The following is a 15,541-nucleotide window of genomic DNA, read 5'->3' on the forward strand; positions in this document are numbered from 1 at the left end:
ATCAGATTTTGATAAATTTTTTAATATTAATACACTATTTAAACAAAAAATACTACTAAATAAGCTCGATCGAACCTGCATCCGAATCGCCAATGCTTTTTGGAGGAATGAAAAGGGTGGGATCACAAAACTTTAAAAGATTTGCATGTCATTCCCAAAGGATTACCACTTTCCTATCATAATCAACTCAAATTTCTCGATCAGCCACCTAAAATTTGGGATCTTATGTGTGGCCTCCACATTCATGAAACTTTCTACGCCTCTATCTTTTGGGCTTCTCAAGGGTCACAACCAGATTGATGCAAGTAGAGTTAGTGAGTTCAAAATGAAAGTACCTTAAATTTTTTTAAATTGAAACAATATAATAAGTTTCTTATTCTTGTAAATCACTAAAATAAGAGAGTTGCTAATTTCATGCACATGCCAATGCTAATGTGAGATTTATTTGTCATTTTTTTTTAGTCCATTTAAAAAGCTTCTCTTTTCCTTTTTCTGAAATCTCTTGAATCTTAATTTTTCAAAATGACATGTTTGAGACTATAAAAGACACTTTGGTACATTCTTCATACTTTTAGTTTAATATCACAAGATTTAAAAGATTTCTTTATTTTCTTAAAAGACAAATAAATTAAAACAGATGGAGTATATGTTAAGAGGAAGCAGCCAGATTTTATAGATGAATATTCACGTAGACAACCAAATGAACTACTAAAATTCCGAACACAACCTAACCTTTGAAATCGTGGCTATTTCGAAAGAAAAAAAAGTGAGTGGGTTAAAAATGACAGGAAGCAAAAGTATAGGGCTGAAGGAAAATATAGAGCAAAATTGGGTACCAAAATTCACTTTTATCCATTTAGATAAACCCACGAGAACATTAGGAACACAAGCTTGAGGATATCAGATATGGCTTCTGCAACATGGAGCATGTCTTGTTTGAAATCAGCTCTCCCTTCAATTCAACGAATTTCCAACTCTTCACTTCGATTCTCTTCTGGGTCTTCCCCTTGTCGTCTGAGGATTTGCAAACCCAAGTCCACTTCAACAATTATTCAGTCCTTCGTGGGTCTTGCTCCGCTTCATCCACTTTTGTCCCTTTTTTCTCAAGGTAAAATTTTCTGATTACTCTTTGTGCAAATAGATAAATTTCAAGATTTTAATACCATCATTGTACCTTTTGCTCCAATGGGTGTTACTTTTAGTATTCAAAAAAGGGGTGGAGGTGGGGGTTGGATGACTCATACTGATACATTGCCCTTGGAAACAGGGGTGGAACTACATGTATTGAAGGGGTTCAATTGAAACAGATGATTTTTATTTTTTTGTATAGATAAATTGTTGAATTCCTTTTAAGATAAGGAAGTTTCTAGTGTACAGGGAAATGTGGCTGAGAATTTGCTTTTAGTTGCTAGTTCAATTCTAAGGGGTTGCATTCTTGAAAATTTTTGAATCCCTATTAGAATTCCTGGTTTTTTCTTATGATTGCCAATGTCTACATTATTTTTGGTTGTATGCTAGTTGAAATTGCCACATTATGTGTTAGTTTGTTCCCTGAAGCATGTGAATGCACAAAAGTTTGCATCTTTTAGCATAAGGAAAGCCAAGCTATATTTTGCGTGGAGGTGGAGGGCATTCCCTTGGTGCATTCAAGCTATGTAATGGTACTAATAAAGGAGGGACTCGAAATAGAAAGGGGTAGGAAAGATACCGTGTACCTTTGTTTGAATTGTGAATCTCCTTCATTAGATTTGAGTTCACTGTTGTTCAAGTGGGGTTTGAGAGAGACTAGCCTCATTACATCCTACTAGGCGAGAGGGTTAGCTTTTTTCTTATTCTTTCTCATTATAGTTTGTGGGATGTTAAGGTAGGGAGGTGTGAAAATGCTATTGATAGCGGCTACAGATTACTATTGCGATATGGTAATCAAGGTACTTCTAGCCTCTAGGAAAGAGGGTGTCTAACTGGAGAAGTCACAATGTTTCTATTGGGTTGTCAAGAATGAAATAATTCAAATGTGAAAAACATGTACGTATAATATTTGTGTACTAGGTAGTGTAACACAGGTTCAAACTTACATAGAGTCTGATGTATGGATGTTGTATCACTACAAACACGCTACTAGTTATCTATATATCAGATCTTGTGATAATTGTAACATTAACAGAAGAAGGAGACTTGAGCGAACTGATTAGCCGATGATGTTGAGACATCGTGTTGAAGATGTTGATGTCTGAGATTTGAAACTGTCTCAGAAATGTGAATTCCTAGGGAGATATCAGTTGGACTCATGAACATTGAGGCTTACTTATTTAGTCAATTTTACTCTTGCCTTTATAAAAAGAAGTTTACTTTACTAATGCAGCTTGTGCATGTTAAGTTGTGCTGCTCTACCATTATTACACCTTTAATTTGTATTGCAGATTCAACAAGTTTCGAGAACTCATTCACCATAATTGATAATGGTGGCCGGGTTTTTGCAATGAGGCATGGCAGGAAGGTGCCCAAACTGAATAGACCTCCTGACCAGCGTCGGGCACTTTTGAGAGGTCTGACAACTCAGCTCCTCAAGCATGGGCGTATAAAGACCACTAAAGCAAGGGCCAGGGCGGTTAGAAAATATGTTGACAAAATGGTAACGATGGCAAAGGATGGCTCTCTTCACAAGAGAAGGCAAGCTCTTGGATTCATCTACGAGAAGCAAATAGTGCATGCATTGTTTGCTGAAGTCCCGGAAAGATATGGGGAGAGAAACGGAGGATACACTAGGATAATAAGAACTCTACCTAGGCGAGGGGACAATGCACCAATGGCATATATCGAGCTTGTCTAGCAACTGAATATTCAATTCGAAGGATGTTTTTGGTTGGTTCTTAATTCTGATGAGAACTAAGAGATTTTGTTTGTTCCATTCAATTTAATTTTCAGTTACTGTTAATTTGGTTGGTCACCTTTGATATGTTTCAAGCATTAAGTTGTTGACCTCTGCATATTGTATCAAATATAGTTGTTTTCATGGAAATTGCTGCAATCGAACATGATAGTGCAATGCTTATTTTACACCGTCAGTATACAGAAGTGAAACTCAACTGACAAATACGTGAAATCTTGACTATATTGTCTCCTTAGCTCTTTTATGGCCCATTAGGCATCTACTGGATCTTCATACTTGATATAACATTTTGTAATCTCAGCCTCTTTGTTAACACATTTTTAACCGGTAACACATAAGAAAAACTAGTACACACATTTTAACTTTCTTTTTTCGCATATATAGTTCAAGTCGAAAAGGAAGATCGAAGAAAACAGGCTAAAAATAGTATAGTGATAGATGAAAAAATTCCTTATAGCTGAGGGGAGGGTCTATCGGAAACGATCTCTCTACCTCTATTTTGGAAATGAAAAAACTATAACAGGTTGCTTAAAAAGAAAAAATAAGCAAGTCAAAAATGACAGAAGCAAAAGTTAGAGGGGCGGAGGAAAAATATAGAGTAGAACTGGGGTACTAAAAGTTCAGTTATCCATTCAGATAAACCCACAGCTCATTCGGAACATAACCATTAATCAGAGAAGCAAGAAATCAAACTAGGAAGATATGGCTTCTGCAACTTGGAGCATGTCTTGCTTGAAATCGGCTCTTCGTTCAATTCAACCAATTTCCAACTCTTCACTTCGATTCTCTTCTGGGTCTTCCCCTTCTCGCCTCAGGATATGCAAACCCAAGTCTAGTTCAACAATTATTCAGTCCTTCGTGGGTCTTGCTCCCCTGCATCCACTTTTGTCCCTCTCTTCCCAAGGTAGCATTTTTTCTGATTACAACAATTAGTACAAAAAATATGTTTTTTCAGGATTTTAAACCACCATTTTACGTTTTACTCCAATGGGTGTTACTTCGTATATGTAATTTCATTGATGTTGCATTGTCTGTGTGTGGTCCGGTCCCTATAGAATTTTGATGAACAAAAGTTTGCATCTTTTAGTGTAAGGAAACCCAATTTTCCTTTTTGTTTTTAAGCCCCTTCTTGTTAATTGTGGTGTATAGGAGTGGGAAGCTATGCGAAGCTAAGATTTTCAGTTTATGGGTTCTAGAATCTTGAAAAGGCAGTTTCTTTTCTGTACATATCAACTCTTAACTGGATTTTTAACCACAATTACAAGCACAAGTACGAAGGGGAGCCTTGGTGTAACTAGTAAAATTTTGCCATGAGACCTGGAAGTCACGGGTTCAAGCTGTGGAAACAGCTTCCTGCAGAAATGCAGGGTAAGGCTGTGTATAATAGACCCTTGTGATTCAGAGCCCTTCCTCGTACCCCGCACATAGCAGGAGCTTAGTGCACTGGACTGTTGACAGGCTTGTAGCTGTACCCCTGGTGGGGAGTTGTGGAATCCTATGTATATTGGTTGCTATCACTCTATAATAGCGAATTCTTGATTAGCTCCTATACATAGTTCAGCTGGTATTGCATTTCTACTNAGCATGGGCGTATAAAGACTACTAAAGCAAGGGCCAGGGCGGTTAGAAAATATGTTGACAAAATGGTAACGATGGCAAAGGATGGCTCTCTTCACAAGAGAAGGCAAGCTCTTGGATTCATCTACGAGAAGCAAATAGTGCATGCATTGTTTGCTGAAGTCCCGGAAAGATATGGGGAGAGAAACGGAGGATACACTAGGATAATAAGAACTCTACCTAGGCGAGGGGACAATGCACCAATGGCATATATCGAGCTTGTCTAGCAACTGAATATTCATTTTGAAGGATGTTTTTGGTTGGTTCTTAATTCTGATGAGAACTAAGAGATTTTGTTAGTTCCACCAATTATTCCATTCAATTTTAATTTGAAGTTACTGTTTATTTGGTTGGTCACCTTTGATATGTTTCAATCATTAAGTTGACCTCTGCATATTGTATCAAATATAGTTGTTTTCATGGAAATTGCTGCAATTGAACATGATAGTGCAACGATTATTTTAAACCTTCAGTATATAGAAGTGAAACTCAACTGACAAATACTTGAAATCTTGACTGTATTGTCTCCTTAGCTCTTTTATGGCCCATTAGGCATCTACTTGATCTTCATACTTGATATAACATTTTGTAATCTCAGCCTCTTTGTTAACACACTTTTAACTGGTAACACATAATAATAACTACTACACACATTTTAACTTACTTTTTTCGCATATATAGTTCAAGTCAAAAAGGAAGGTAGAAGAAAACAGGGTAAAAATAGTATACTGATAGATGAAAAAATTCCTTATAGCTGAGGGAGAGTCTATCGGAAATAGCCTCTCTGCCTCTATTGTTGTAGATGAAAAAACTATAACAGGTTGCTTAAAAAGAAAAAATTAAGCAAGTCAAAAATGACAGAAGCAAAAGTTAGAGGGGCGGAGGAAAATTATAGAGTAAAATCGGGGTACTAAAAGTTCACTTATCCATTCAGATAAACCCACAGCTCATTCGGAACATAACCATTAACCAGAGAAGCAAGAAATCAAACTTAGGAAGATATGGCTTCTGCAACTTGGAGCATGTCTTGCTTGAAATCGGCTCTCCCTTCAGTTCAACCAATTTCAAACTCATCACTTAGATTCTCTTCTGGGTCTTCCCCTTCTCGTCTCAGGATATGCAAACGCAAGTCCAGTTCAACAATTATTCAGTCCTTCGTGGGTCTTGCTCCCCTCCATCCACTTTTGTCCCTTTCTTCCCAAGGTAAAAATTTTCTGATTACAACAACACTCCAATGGGTGTTACTTAATAGAAGTAATTTCATTGATGTTGCATTGTCTGTATGTGTGCTCCCTATGGAATTTGGATGAACAAAAGTTTGCATCTTTTTAGTGTAAGGAAATCCAACTTTCCTTTTCTTATAAGCCCTTTTCTTGTTAATTGTGGTGTTTAGGGGTGGGAAGCTAGGCGGAGCTAGGATTTTCAGTTTATGGGTTCTAGATTCTAGAATAGACAGCTTTTTTTATACTATCATATTAAATCTTAGCTGGATTTTAAAACACAAATACAAGTACAAATAGGAAGGGGAGCCTTGACTTAACTGGTAAAGTTGTTGTCATGTGAGCAAGTCATGGGTTCAAGCTGTGGAATCAGCCTCTTGCAGAAATGCAGAGCAAGACTGCGTATGGTAGACCCTTGGGGTTCGGTCATTCCTTGGACCCCGCACATAGTGGGAGCTTAGTGCACTGGACTGCTGTTTTTACTAGCACAAATACAGGGTCTGGGCAAACCCTACTGGTTCTGCTAAACACGTAGACAGGCTTGTAGCTCTACCCCTGGTGGGGAGTTGTGGAAATTCTATGTATAGAGGTTGCTATCACCGTATAATTAAGAATTCTTGATTAGCTCCTATACATAGTTCGGCTGGTATTGCATTTCTACTGCTAGAGTTAAGTAAGGTGCCGGAAAGGGGGCCTTTTTGGATTTTTTAACTGGAGAAGTACAATCATTTTTTCTTATCGAAATAGACAAAAAAAGTTACTCCTATTTTACTTGATGTCAAGAACAATATAATGCAAATATGGAACCACCATGTATGACGTGTATGGTCCATTGACACGGATGTTATTGTGAATTTTGGGTTGTGTGAGATCGTGAAACTTGTCTTAAGATGGAACCGAACGAGATTATGGTGTTTCCTCTTCACAACCAGCCTCTTGTATCAGTACTTTAGTTTGTGTGAAAATGTTCTACTTCAAGTCTGTGAACATCTTTCCCTGTCAGCCTGCAACATATGATTGAGCTCTTGATTTGTGACTCTTCTAATAGTGTTGTTTTATACCAAATTTGTTGTTTTATTATCTTTGATCAAATTTGCTTATAATTTTGAGTTCTCATTACTCAATGATCAAATTTCTGTGTGAAATTATATTGCTCTACCATAAGTATACCTTTAATTTATATTGCAGACTCAAAAAGTTTTGAGGACTCATTCACCATTATTGATAGTGGTGGCCGAGTTTTTGCCATGAGACATGGCAGGAAGGTCCCCAAACTGAATAGACCTCCTGATCAGCGTCGGGCACTTCTGAGAGGTCTCACAACTCAGCTCCTCAAGCATGGGCGTATAAAGACCACTAAAGCGAGGGCCAGGGCGGTTAGAAAATATGTTGACAAAATGGTCACAATGGCGAAGGATGGCTCTCTCCATAAGAGAAGGCAAGCTCTTGGGTTCATCTATGAGAAGCAGATAGTGCATGCATTGTTTGCTGAAGTCCCCGAAAGATATGGAGAGAGGAATGGAGGATACACTAGAATAATAAGAACTCTACCAAGGCGAGGGGACAATGCACCGATGGCATACATCGAGCTTGTTTAGCAACTGAATATTCATTTTCCAGGTTCTTGTTTGTTGGTTCTGAATTCTGATGTGATCTAAGAGATTTTGTTGGTTCACCAATTATTCCATCCCAATTTCCTGTATGCCGTTCAATTTTAATTTGCAATACTACTCTGTTTATTTGGTTGGTCACCTTTGATCTGTTTCAAGCATTTAGTTTTTGACCACTCCATATTATATCAAATATGGTTATTTTGATGGAAATTGCCAGAACATGATAGTGTAACAATTTTTCTACATCAACCGATAAATGCATGAACGGAGATTAGGATGGGGGAAAGCCACTAAAGCAACCCGTCTCAGCAAGATTGGATAAATTAGCCAATAATGCAGGATGAAACCGAGTGTTGTAACGTTTAGTACTGCTTATGAAACAAAAATAAGTAGAAGACTGCATCTACTGTTGAAGTGAAGCAATATCTGTCTGAGAGAAGAGTTGCATCATTCCTGCTTACTGTCTTTTATGAAAGGAATTGGTAGTTTTTGAAGAACCTTCTCATCCACTTGACTATACTGTTTCCTGAGTTCTTTTATAGCCATTTCTCCATAGGTATCTACTTGATCTCCATACTTCTCATAGAAAAATGGTACTGTCAACAGCATGACAGTTGCTGTCCAAAAAATGAAAATTTTGGTTATCTTGGTAAATCACTATGAACACAGAAAACAGGTCACACATCAACCAAACTACTGAATTTCCACATACCAGTGAGGAAATTTCGTAAGTTAGGCTTGTGCAGCCAACAGAAACAAAATGGAAGTGTATAGAGAACTTACTGAGGTATACAAGGGTCAGAAAACTGAACCATCTGCCAACAATGGAAACAATCCACAAGCTAAAAATTGCCTGCAGATGAGCATTTAATCACATGAACTTGTTGCAGTTGAAATGGACTTTACTAGTAATAACAAAGTTCAAGGTGTGGGAAATTTTACATATAGAAACTTCTTCAAATCATTTCCGGATGCTACTTCCCGAAAGATACCAGATACACAGGTGCATTGATCCCTCAGTAAGAGGACCAATCGCATCCATAACTCTTCTGGCAATTCAATCTTTGGTAACTCTACAAAACTCCTGCCAGAGAATACAAGATGATCAATTTAGTACAACGCTCGAGCAAGAAGCACAACTAGCAAAAACATGATTGCAGATCAGGAGGAGAGTCAGATGGTTGGAACCAACTCATAAATACCAACATTTAACTCCTTCATCCATAACCCGATGTCTCAGGTTTGAGACAGGTATGGAGTCGCCTTTGTTAGTGAGCACTTATCCCCCCCCCCCTTCCCAAATGTGGGGCTTCCTCCAATGCAGGTATCAGATACCAAATGGAAAACTAAAAAAAAACTTCACTACAAAAACATTTGCTAAGGGAAAGGAAGTGAACTCACTTGTTGACAAAGAGGGAGAGATTGGACCAAAAGAACAAGATGGCCAATGAAACTATGAGAGAATGGCAAATCAAAGTGAGCAAATGATAACCACTACATTCAAAGAGAAACCATATGACAGTGGCACCAGCAAGCAGTCCTCCTGATATCTTCTTCTTCCTCCATAGTAAAACATCAGCCACTGATCCATTCATTTTCAGAACAAACCAATAATCATCAGTTACCTCAAGAATGATCAATAGTGTAGAGTTTTTAACGCAAATTTCAGTTGAGTTTCGTCCTTTTTATAGTACTCGGAGCACTTATGACCCTTTAAGTTTGTCAAAAACTCAAAATTGAGCACTTTTAGTCCAACTGACGGAACTTCCAAATGAATCATCTTAAATTAACGGAAATATCATGCTATCTTCCACATTCCCATTTTTGTTTTCCTCCCCATGAGGCTATTTTCGTTACTGATAGTGATAGACCTTGTTTTTTCAGTGATTCTCTTTATTTGAACTTCTCTGTTCTTACTTCTCACTATGATCAGTGCAAATTGAAGAAGATCTCTATCAGGTTCGTCTAACTCAAAATTGTACTATTTGCACATCAATGATCAATTGAGACCACTTTTGATCATTAGTATGTTTAGATGTTCGTCAGTTGGACAAAAAGTGCTTAATTTTTTCGCAAACTTAAGAGATCATATACATTCAAGAGACCGTTTTTAAATCAAAAACTCAAAAAATGGACATGAAGAATTTGAGAAAAACATACATTTGCCACCACCTAAAGTAGAGTGGATAGGTTTGTGACGATCGAATAGGTGACACTTCTTCTTATCGATTGGACGTCTAAAATCATCATCTGTTGTTGATGATGAAGAAGAATCATTGTGATTTAAGGCTTTTTGCTTATTCTCCAGTGTAGATTCACCAACAATTTCCTCCACAGGATTGGACATTTTGATCAATTCCCCTGCAATTATCAAATTCTTCAAATAAACAAATCAACAACTAGAAAAAGAACAAGTTCAATTGACTTATAGATAGATATACTGTCAGATCACCTAAAAGATAAACGTGTACAAGATCTAATAAGTAAGAATTGGGTATGGAATCGTGCTCGATTTTCTCCTTAATTTTGATATGTCTAGCTTCTTGTTTATTGTGTTTGAAGAAGTGACTCATAGAGTTATTCAACTCTTCTTGTTTTAAGACTGTTACTGAATTATTCAAAGAGTCCAACGAACTGAGAGCCTAAGGGGTGACCAAAATTGCACCATAACCATATGTTACCCATTTTTTCCGCATTATTCCAGGATTTATATTATATACAGAAAAATATATATACTAAATAATTTTTTACCCTGTCAGGTCATCCAAGGATATATACACTTAATATGTCTTATTTTTAAGATTGCAAATCTCACGTGTTAAAGTAGTATTCTTATATATATATATGTAGATATATATCTTTTGGGATGGTGAAATAATTTAAGATTTACGATGCATGCAATACTTGTGGGATAATTTCGTAGACGTGCCCCTTATGTATGGCTGGCTTAAAGTTATATATTTGATTACTTTTTCTTCAGTAATGCTGCGATAAAATGAATATTGTGATTTGCGACTTGCATCTATTTATTGTGAACACATAAAAAATATGGAGAGCTAGCGTATACATAAGACTAAATAAAACTCAATATTCTTTTCTTTTTTTTTGCATCAAAAGTTATAGTTACATTACCAAGGGCAGGGCTATAGGGGCAGAAGAGATTCATCTGAACTCTTTTCGACATAAAACTACATTGTATACTTAAGGGTGGGACTACTGTTGTCTGCTCATTACATATAAATAAAAATAAATGGAAAAGTAGCATCCAAGATCAACTATCTATTTGATCACAACTTCCTCAAGGATAGATACACACCATGTCCAGGCTCAATGACCAAATTTAGAGCTGGAGAATGAACATACTTTGGTGAAATTGATAAACAAAATTTGGTCAAAATTAAAGAAATGAGTATCTTAAGTTCCACAATAGACAAATTTTGTCCCAAACACACCCTTGGTCCAACCCCAAAAGGCATGTAAACATGTGGAAATTCACAGGCACCTCTAATTCCATTTGCAAATCTTTGTGGATTAAACTTGTATGAATCATTTCCCCATATTTTTGGATCAGTGTGTAATGTTGTCACAATTGTCCAAAGATTAACCCCTTTAGGAACACTAATTTCTCCAAACTTCATTTCTTTTAATGCTTCTCTTGATATCACTGCTACTGGTGGATAAAGACGCAATGATTCGTTAATCACCATTGTTAACTGCAAATCAAGACATCATAGTACTAATTTTTGTTAGCTTAATGCATTTTTCGGATGATCATATGTGAAATTAACTCGTACCTGTTTCATCTGTCGAATCATGTCAGCATCAGGAATTTGGCCCTTACAAATTTGCACAACTTCATCGCGAACACGTTGTTGCCAAATTGGATTTGCAGCCAAAAGCATGAGGCACCATGTTGCAGTAACAGCAGTAGTCTCATAACCAGCCAAGTAAATGTTTTTGCAGTTATCAACTATGAAATTATCAATTGAATTTTGAGTATTCATGTTTATTGTAGCTCCTTCAAGAACCATTTGCAGTAAATCTTTTTGATCACTTGGAGCTGCTTCTGATCTTCTTTTTTCCTTCACTATTTTCAAAATCAATGCTTTGATTTCCTTCTCTAAGGCCCATGTCTCCCTGTTGTTCTTGCTAGGAACATATCTGTTCCATCCAACAACACAAAAAATAAAATTGAGTCGAGATATTCAGTTTATGGATTTTGAACAAGTAGACACACACGTCCTATACGTGGCATAATTTAAATCAGTTTGAGTGTGTCTCGCACGAATTGCCTCAGTTGAGGCCAAGTTAAAGAGTGTGTTTATCTATTTTGCTTTTAAGTACTAACTAGATATTGATTTGATGTCATCAGACTAAATGGGATTTTCTGGTTATAATACAAAACAAGCATTAGATAGACTTTCATTTTCGATCTGAGAGAATTGAAGTACTGAAAACACCCCTATACTCGGCGTAAATTATTAGTTTCGTCAAAACACCCTGAACTTAAATACACCCCCGATCTTGCAACATGAGTGAAATACACCCCTAAATTCTCGTCAAGTTTAGAGTGTTTTCAACACTTTTCTCAGCTTTTTATTAAGAGTCACATGCTCCTACAAGAGTTTGAAACCACTTGTTATATCATGAGACAGATTGAGGGTATATCTAAGCTTAGTTAGTCAAGTAGAGGGGTGTTTTTAAGACTGTCCATAGTTCAGAGACAAAACTAATAATTTGCTCCAAGTTCAGGAGTGTTTTCAATTTTAACCTGTAGTTTCTTAAAAGACTATGGAAGAAAAACTCTCTGCTTTTGATAAGGGCATGCAAATGTGTCATTTTGTAGTACATTTTTGGTGTGATTCTTATCGCACATAGAGTTATAATTATCTCCCGAAATACCTTATATCAGAATCAAAATTGTAAACTAAACGTGGGATAAAATAATTTTACATTTTCTTCCGGGATATTGTACCTGATGCCAGGGATTCCGGTAGACAGGACCCTTTTGGAAGAAGCCTTTTGGAGGGCTCTAAGTTTATAGAAGATTTCTTCTCCTTTTGAAAAATTGCTTCCAAAACATGCTTTAGAAATTACATCTCCTGAGAATCTTCTCAAGTCTGGATCAATTTTAATGTCAGCAATCCCACCTTGAGCTTCAATTTCATTATTCCATGAACTCAACAATGTTAATGCAGAATCCTGCACTAAATTTATCATACCCTACATGAAAGCCACAAATATCAGAATCATCTGTTATAACATGTTAAATAACACGTATACTATAAAAGTATCTTATGCTATTATAGTGTAACTAGTTTAAACACTTAAAACAATTTATAGCACTTGAGATAGCCGATAGGGGCGGAGCTACATTTGGTCTTACAAGTTCAGTAAAATTCAGATAGCTAGCTTTGAGTCAGATCATGTATCTTTATGGTAAAAAAAATCACTTAATATTTATAAATAATTAATCTAGAATCGAGAACCCATAAAATCCAAATTTTTACCTTAACTTTATCCATATACAACTCAGGAGCAAGAATTTTTCTTTGATGTGCCCAAAAATGTCCATTTGAAGTTAGGATCCCATTGCCTAACAAAGAGCCTCTCTCTTTTGCTTGATATGTTGGCTTTCCCAAATCCAATGATGTGCAAGTAGTGATCTCTCTTACCATTTCAGGTTGTGTCACATGTACAATTTGTGTGTTCCCAAAAGAAAACATGAATACTTCACCTGTTAAATACATAAAGCTTTTAAATGAGATAGTAGCATAATTTCAATATAGTATGAGCATAAACAGAAGTCATCGGATTTAAGTTTCGCTATCACCAACTATTAAAAAACTAAATTTTACATGATTGACTTATGAAAAAATAATTAAACCTGAGAGTTTGTTGAAGACATAAGTTTAATACTATAGCAACAACAACAACATATCCACTATAGACACACAAAATGAAGTCTGAGGAGGATGAAGTGTACACAGACCTTACTCATACCTCAGAAGCAAAGTTAGACCTAAGTTCAATAAATAAATAAAATTTAAACATACCATATTGTTTCTGCCATTGATCAAAGAAGGGAAGGATAGTTGCTCCACAGTTATGTGAGTCCACTACATCTCCATTTGAGACAATTTTTTTAGCAGCCTCACATGATTTTTTCATCTCCAAGCTGTTTCCAAGAAGAAATTTTGGTTGTGGCCCAATTACTCCCTGCTTTCTAAGAGCTAATTGGAGCTTTCTTGGCTTTGTTATAAGTGAATTGTAAAGATGAAACAATAAACCAAATACACACACTAGTGTTATTGCTAGCAACATTTTTGGATATGGCTCAATGAGTTTTCTTGTTTTTGTTGTGTTTTGGAGGATTTTAAGTGGGGTGGTTATTTTATTTATATAGAAATTAATGGTTGGAAAGAGAAAATATATGATATGTTAGTTGCCAAACCCCATAGACTAGGAAAAAATATTGGATGGTGCTTCTAGTAAACATAGCTAAGTCAAGATAGAAAATAAAAACACAAATAAGGATGATTTTTATTTGAAAGGTGAATTAGAAAAAGCAAGGAAGAGACAATGTAGTGACTTGAGAATTTAAAATTTCAATTTTATGAGTTTTAAATTTTAAAACACGATCAACTTATTCAAGTGCCAATATTTGGATTTTAAATTTAATATATAGATATTTAGTGAATTTTCTTACATAAATATATTGTTTAAACAAAATTATTTAATCGTAGTTGAACCTGTATTTGGGTTTCTGTCCTTAAAAGGTGTGCTCGATAGAAAGGAAAATATTCACCAAAAGACTGATTTTTGTCGGTAAATAGCCTATGTTGCTCAGACTCTTTACATATGTCAACATGTATTGATTCCTTAAAAATAAAGCACTTTTTAAAGATTTAATGCGGATACGATAACATTTTTAAAGTGGATAGAAAACTTTAACCTTCTTCGTTTTGAGTAGGAAATAAATGGTATTTAACCTGTCTGCACCTTATTGTGTCAAAAATCCGGCATAGTCATTAAGATAAAATGACTTCTATCTTATGTTTTTAGGTGAAATAAATATATATTTTTTTAAAATTGGGCATTCCCCACTTAGCATGTCAATTTTGAATAAAGTTAATTTTCCACTTAATTAACTTACTTCGCATAGCCTAATAATGGTTGTGGTGGGAGGGATAAAGATCCCTCCGTTCATAATCAGAGGTTTCACGTTTAAGTTTAAGTATGAAAAAGAGTCTGATTAAGAAGTGTTTTCTCTTAGATAGGTCTTTAACGTAAATTTAATCTTACACGATATAAATTTAAATTAAACGAACCGAATAATGGAAAGAAAAACAAAAAAAACTTCCACCGCATAGTACGTAGTACCCAAAGAATTATGCCAAGTTATTGAATGTGTGTTCTCACTAGCGCAAAATCAGTTTTTAGCAGCAATAAATATACATATTAATAAAGAGTGTTAAAGATTTTTTTTAACCGGCATTAGCTAATTGCCGTTGGATTCAATGTTGTTGTAGACTTTAGGAACATTTACAAAGAGTGCTAACTAGTCAAGCTAAAATATATACTTAGCGACAATTAACCTATTATCATTAATTAAGTACCGCTAAAAATGGGTTTGATGTAGTGTGCGATGTTAAAACACAATTAGTTAATTTAGCCTGCACAAGTAGCAGATTGCATCAGTAATCAGTCACTAAGTTGAACTAATCAATGACCTTTTACTTTTTGGTAATTAATGAGAAAAGGTTGAAGTAGTGAAGTTGGTGTAATAATTTATACAATATGGTGGGGTATTACCTGAAGTGGAGAACAAAATTAGTGCTACCTTTAATTTTGTAGTCTATTTTGTCAAAACATAATCTATTATACCACAAATATAATAGATTATAGTTAAAAATAAAATAATAAAAATGAATAAATAAATTATAGAAGCTGAAGCGCGAATATCTCGCTCTTACTAAGAAAATTTAAGCTCACTGTGGTATAATCTCTTCACTTGTCCTTTCCAACATACAATAACCCAACAACGTTGTGCAACTCAAGTAACTCCGAATTAGTTGAAGAGTTCAAAGCTCCACAAAAAGAATATCTTCCTTCAACATATAATTACTCTTTTTTATATAATTACTCTTTTTTGTATAGTGAATTAGTAGAAGATTAAGAATATTTTTCTTGTCTCAACT

At 35.6% G+C, this 15,541-nt stretch overlaps 5 protein-coding genes across 5 annotated transcripts; 3 read left to right on the top strand and 2 right to left on the bottom strand.

Annotated features, from left to right (window-relative positions):
• The first annotated feature begins 872 nt into the window (after positions 1 to 872).
• Positions 873 to 3,038, top strand: LOC125872397 (50S ribosomal protein L17, chloroplastic-like). Its single transcript, XM_049553114.1, has 2 exons — positions 873 to 1,108; positions 2,421 to 3,038. Exons 1-2 carry the CDS (start codon positions 907 to 909, stop codon positions 2,828 to 2,830), a joined length of 612 nt encoding a protein of 203 aa, XP_049409071.1. The 5' UTR covers positions 873 to 906; the 3' UTR covers positions 2,831 to 3,038.
• Positions 3,039 to 3,515: 477 nt separating this feature from the next.
• On the top strand, positions 3,516 to 4,852 carry LOC125872286 (50S ribosomal protein L17, chloroplastic-like). The gene is made up of 2 exons (XM_049552996.1): positions 3,516 to 3,822; positions 4,452 to 4,852. Exons 1-2 carry the CDS (start codon positions 3,593 to 3,595, stop codon positions 4,732 to 4,734), a joined length of 513 nt encoding a protein of 170 aa, XP_049408953.1. The 5' UTR covers positions 3,516 to 3,592; the 3' UTR covers positions 4,735 to 4,852.
• A 575-nt stretch (positions 4,853 to 5,427) lies between these two features.
• Positions 5,428 to 7,478, top strand: LOC125872396 (50S ribosomal protein L17, chloroplastic). The gene is made up of 2 exons (XM_049553112.1): positions 5,428 to 5,710; positions 6,916 to 7,478. Exons 1-2 carry the CDS (start codon positions 5,509 to 5,511, stop codon positions 7,323 to 7,325), a joined length of 612 nt encoding a protein of 203 aa, XP_049409069.1. The 5' UTR covers positions 5,428 to 5,508; the 3' UTR covers positions 7,326 to 7,478.
• Positions 7,479 to 7,611: 133 nt separating this feature from the next.
• Positions 7,612 to 9,696, bottom strand: LOC125872395 (reticulon-like protein B2). The gene is made up of 5 exons (XM_049553111.1): positions 9,501 to 9,696; positions 8,742 to 8,922; positions 8,283 to 8,424; positions 8,124 to 8,193; positions 7,612 to 7,957 (listed from the first exon to the last, which is right to left on the bottom strand). Exons 1-5 carry the CDS (start codon positions 9,685 to 9,687, stop codon positions 7,788 to 7,790), a joined length of 750 nt encoding a protein of 249 aa, XP_049409068.1. The 5' UTR covers positions 9,688 to 9,696; the 3' UTR covers positions 7,612 to 7,787.
• Positions 9,697 to 10,472: 776 nt separating this feature from the next.
• Positions 10,473 to 13,720, bottom strand: LOC125873243 (cytochrome P450 714C2-like). The gene is made up of 5 exons (XM_049554143.1): positions 13,397 to 13,720; positions 12,851 to 13,077; positions 12,316 to 12,563; positions 11,135 to 11,501; positions 10,473 to 11,053 (listed from the first exon to the last, which is right to left on the bottom strand). Exons 1-5 carry the CDS (start codon positions 13,662 to 13,664, stop codon positions 10,628 to 10,630), a joined length of 1,536 nt encoding a protein of 511 aa, XP_049410100.1. The 5' UTR covers positions 13,665 to 13,720; the 3' UTR covers positions 10,473 to 10,627.
• Positions 13,721 to 15,541: the final 1,821 nt, after the last annotated feature.

Source organism: Solanum stenotomum, chromosome 8 (assembly GCF_019186545.1).
Source record: "Solanum stenotomum isolate F172 chromosome 8, ASM1918654v1, whole genome shotgun sequence".
Classification (NCBI taxonomy): domain Eukaryota; kingdom Viridiplantae; phylum Streptophyta; class Magnoliopsida; order Solanales; family Solanaceae; genus Solanum; species Solanum stenotomum.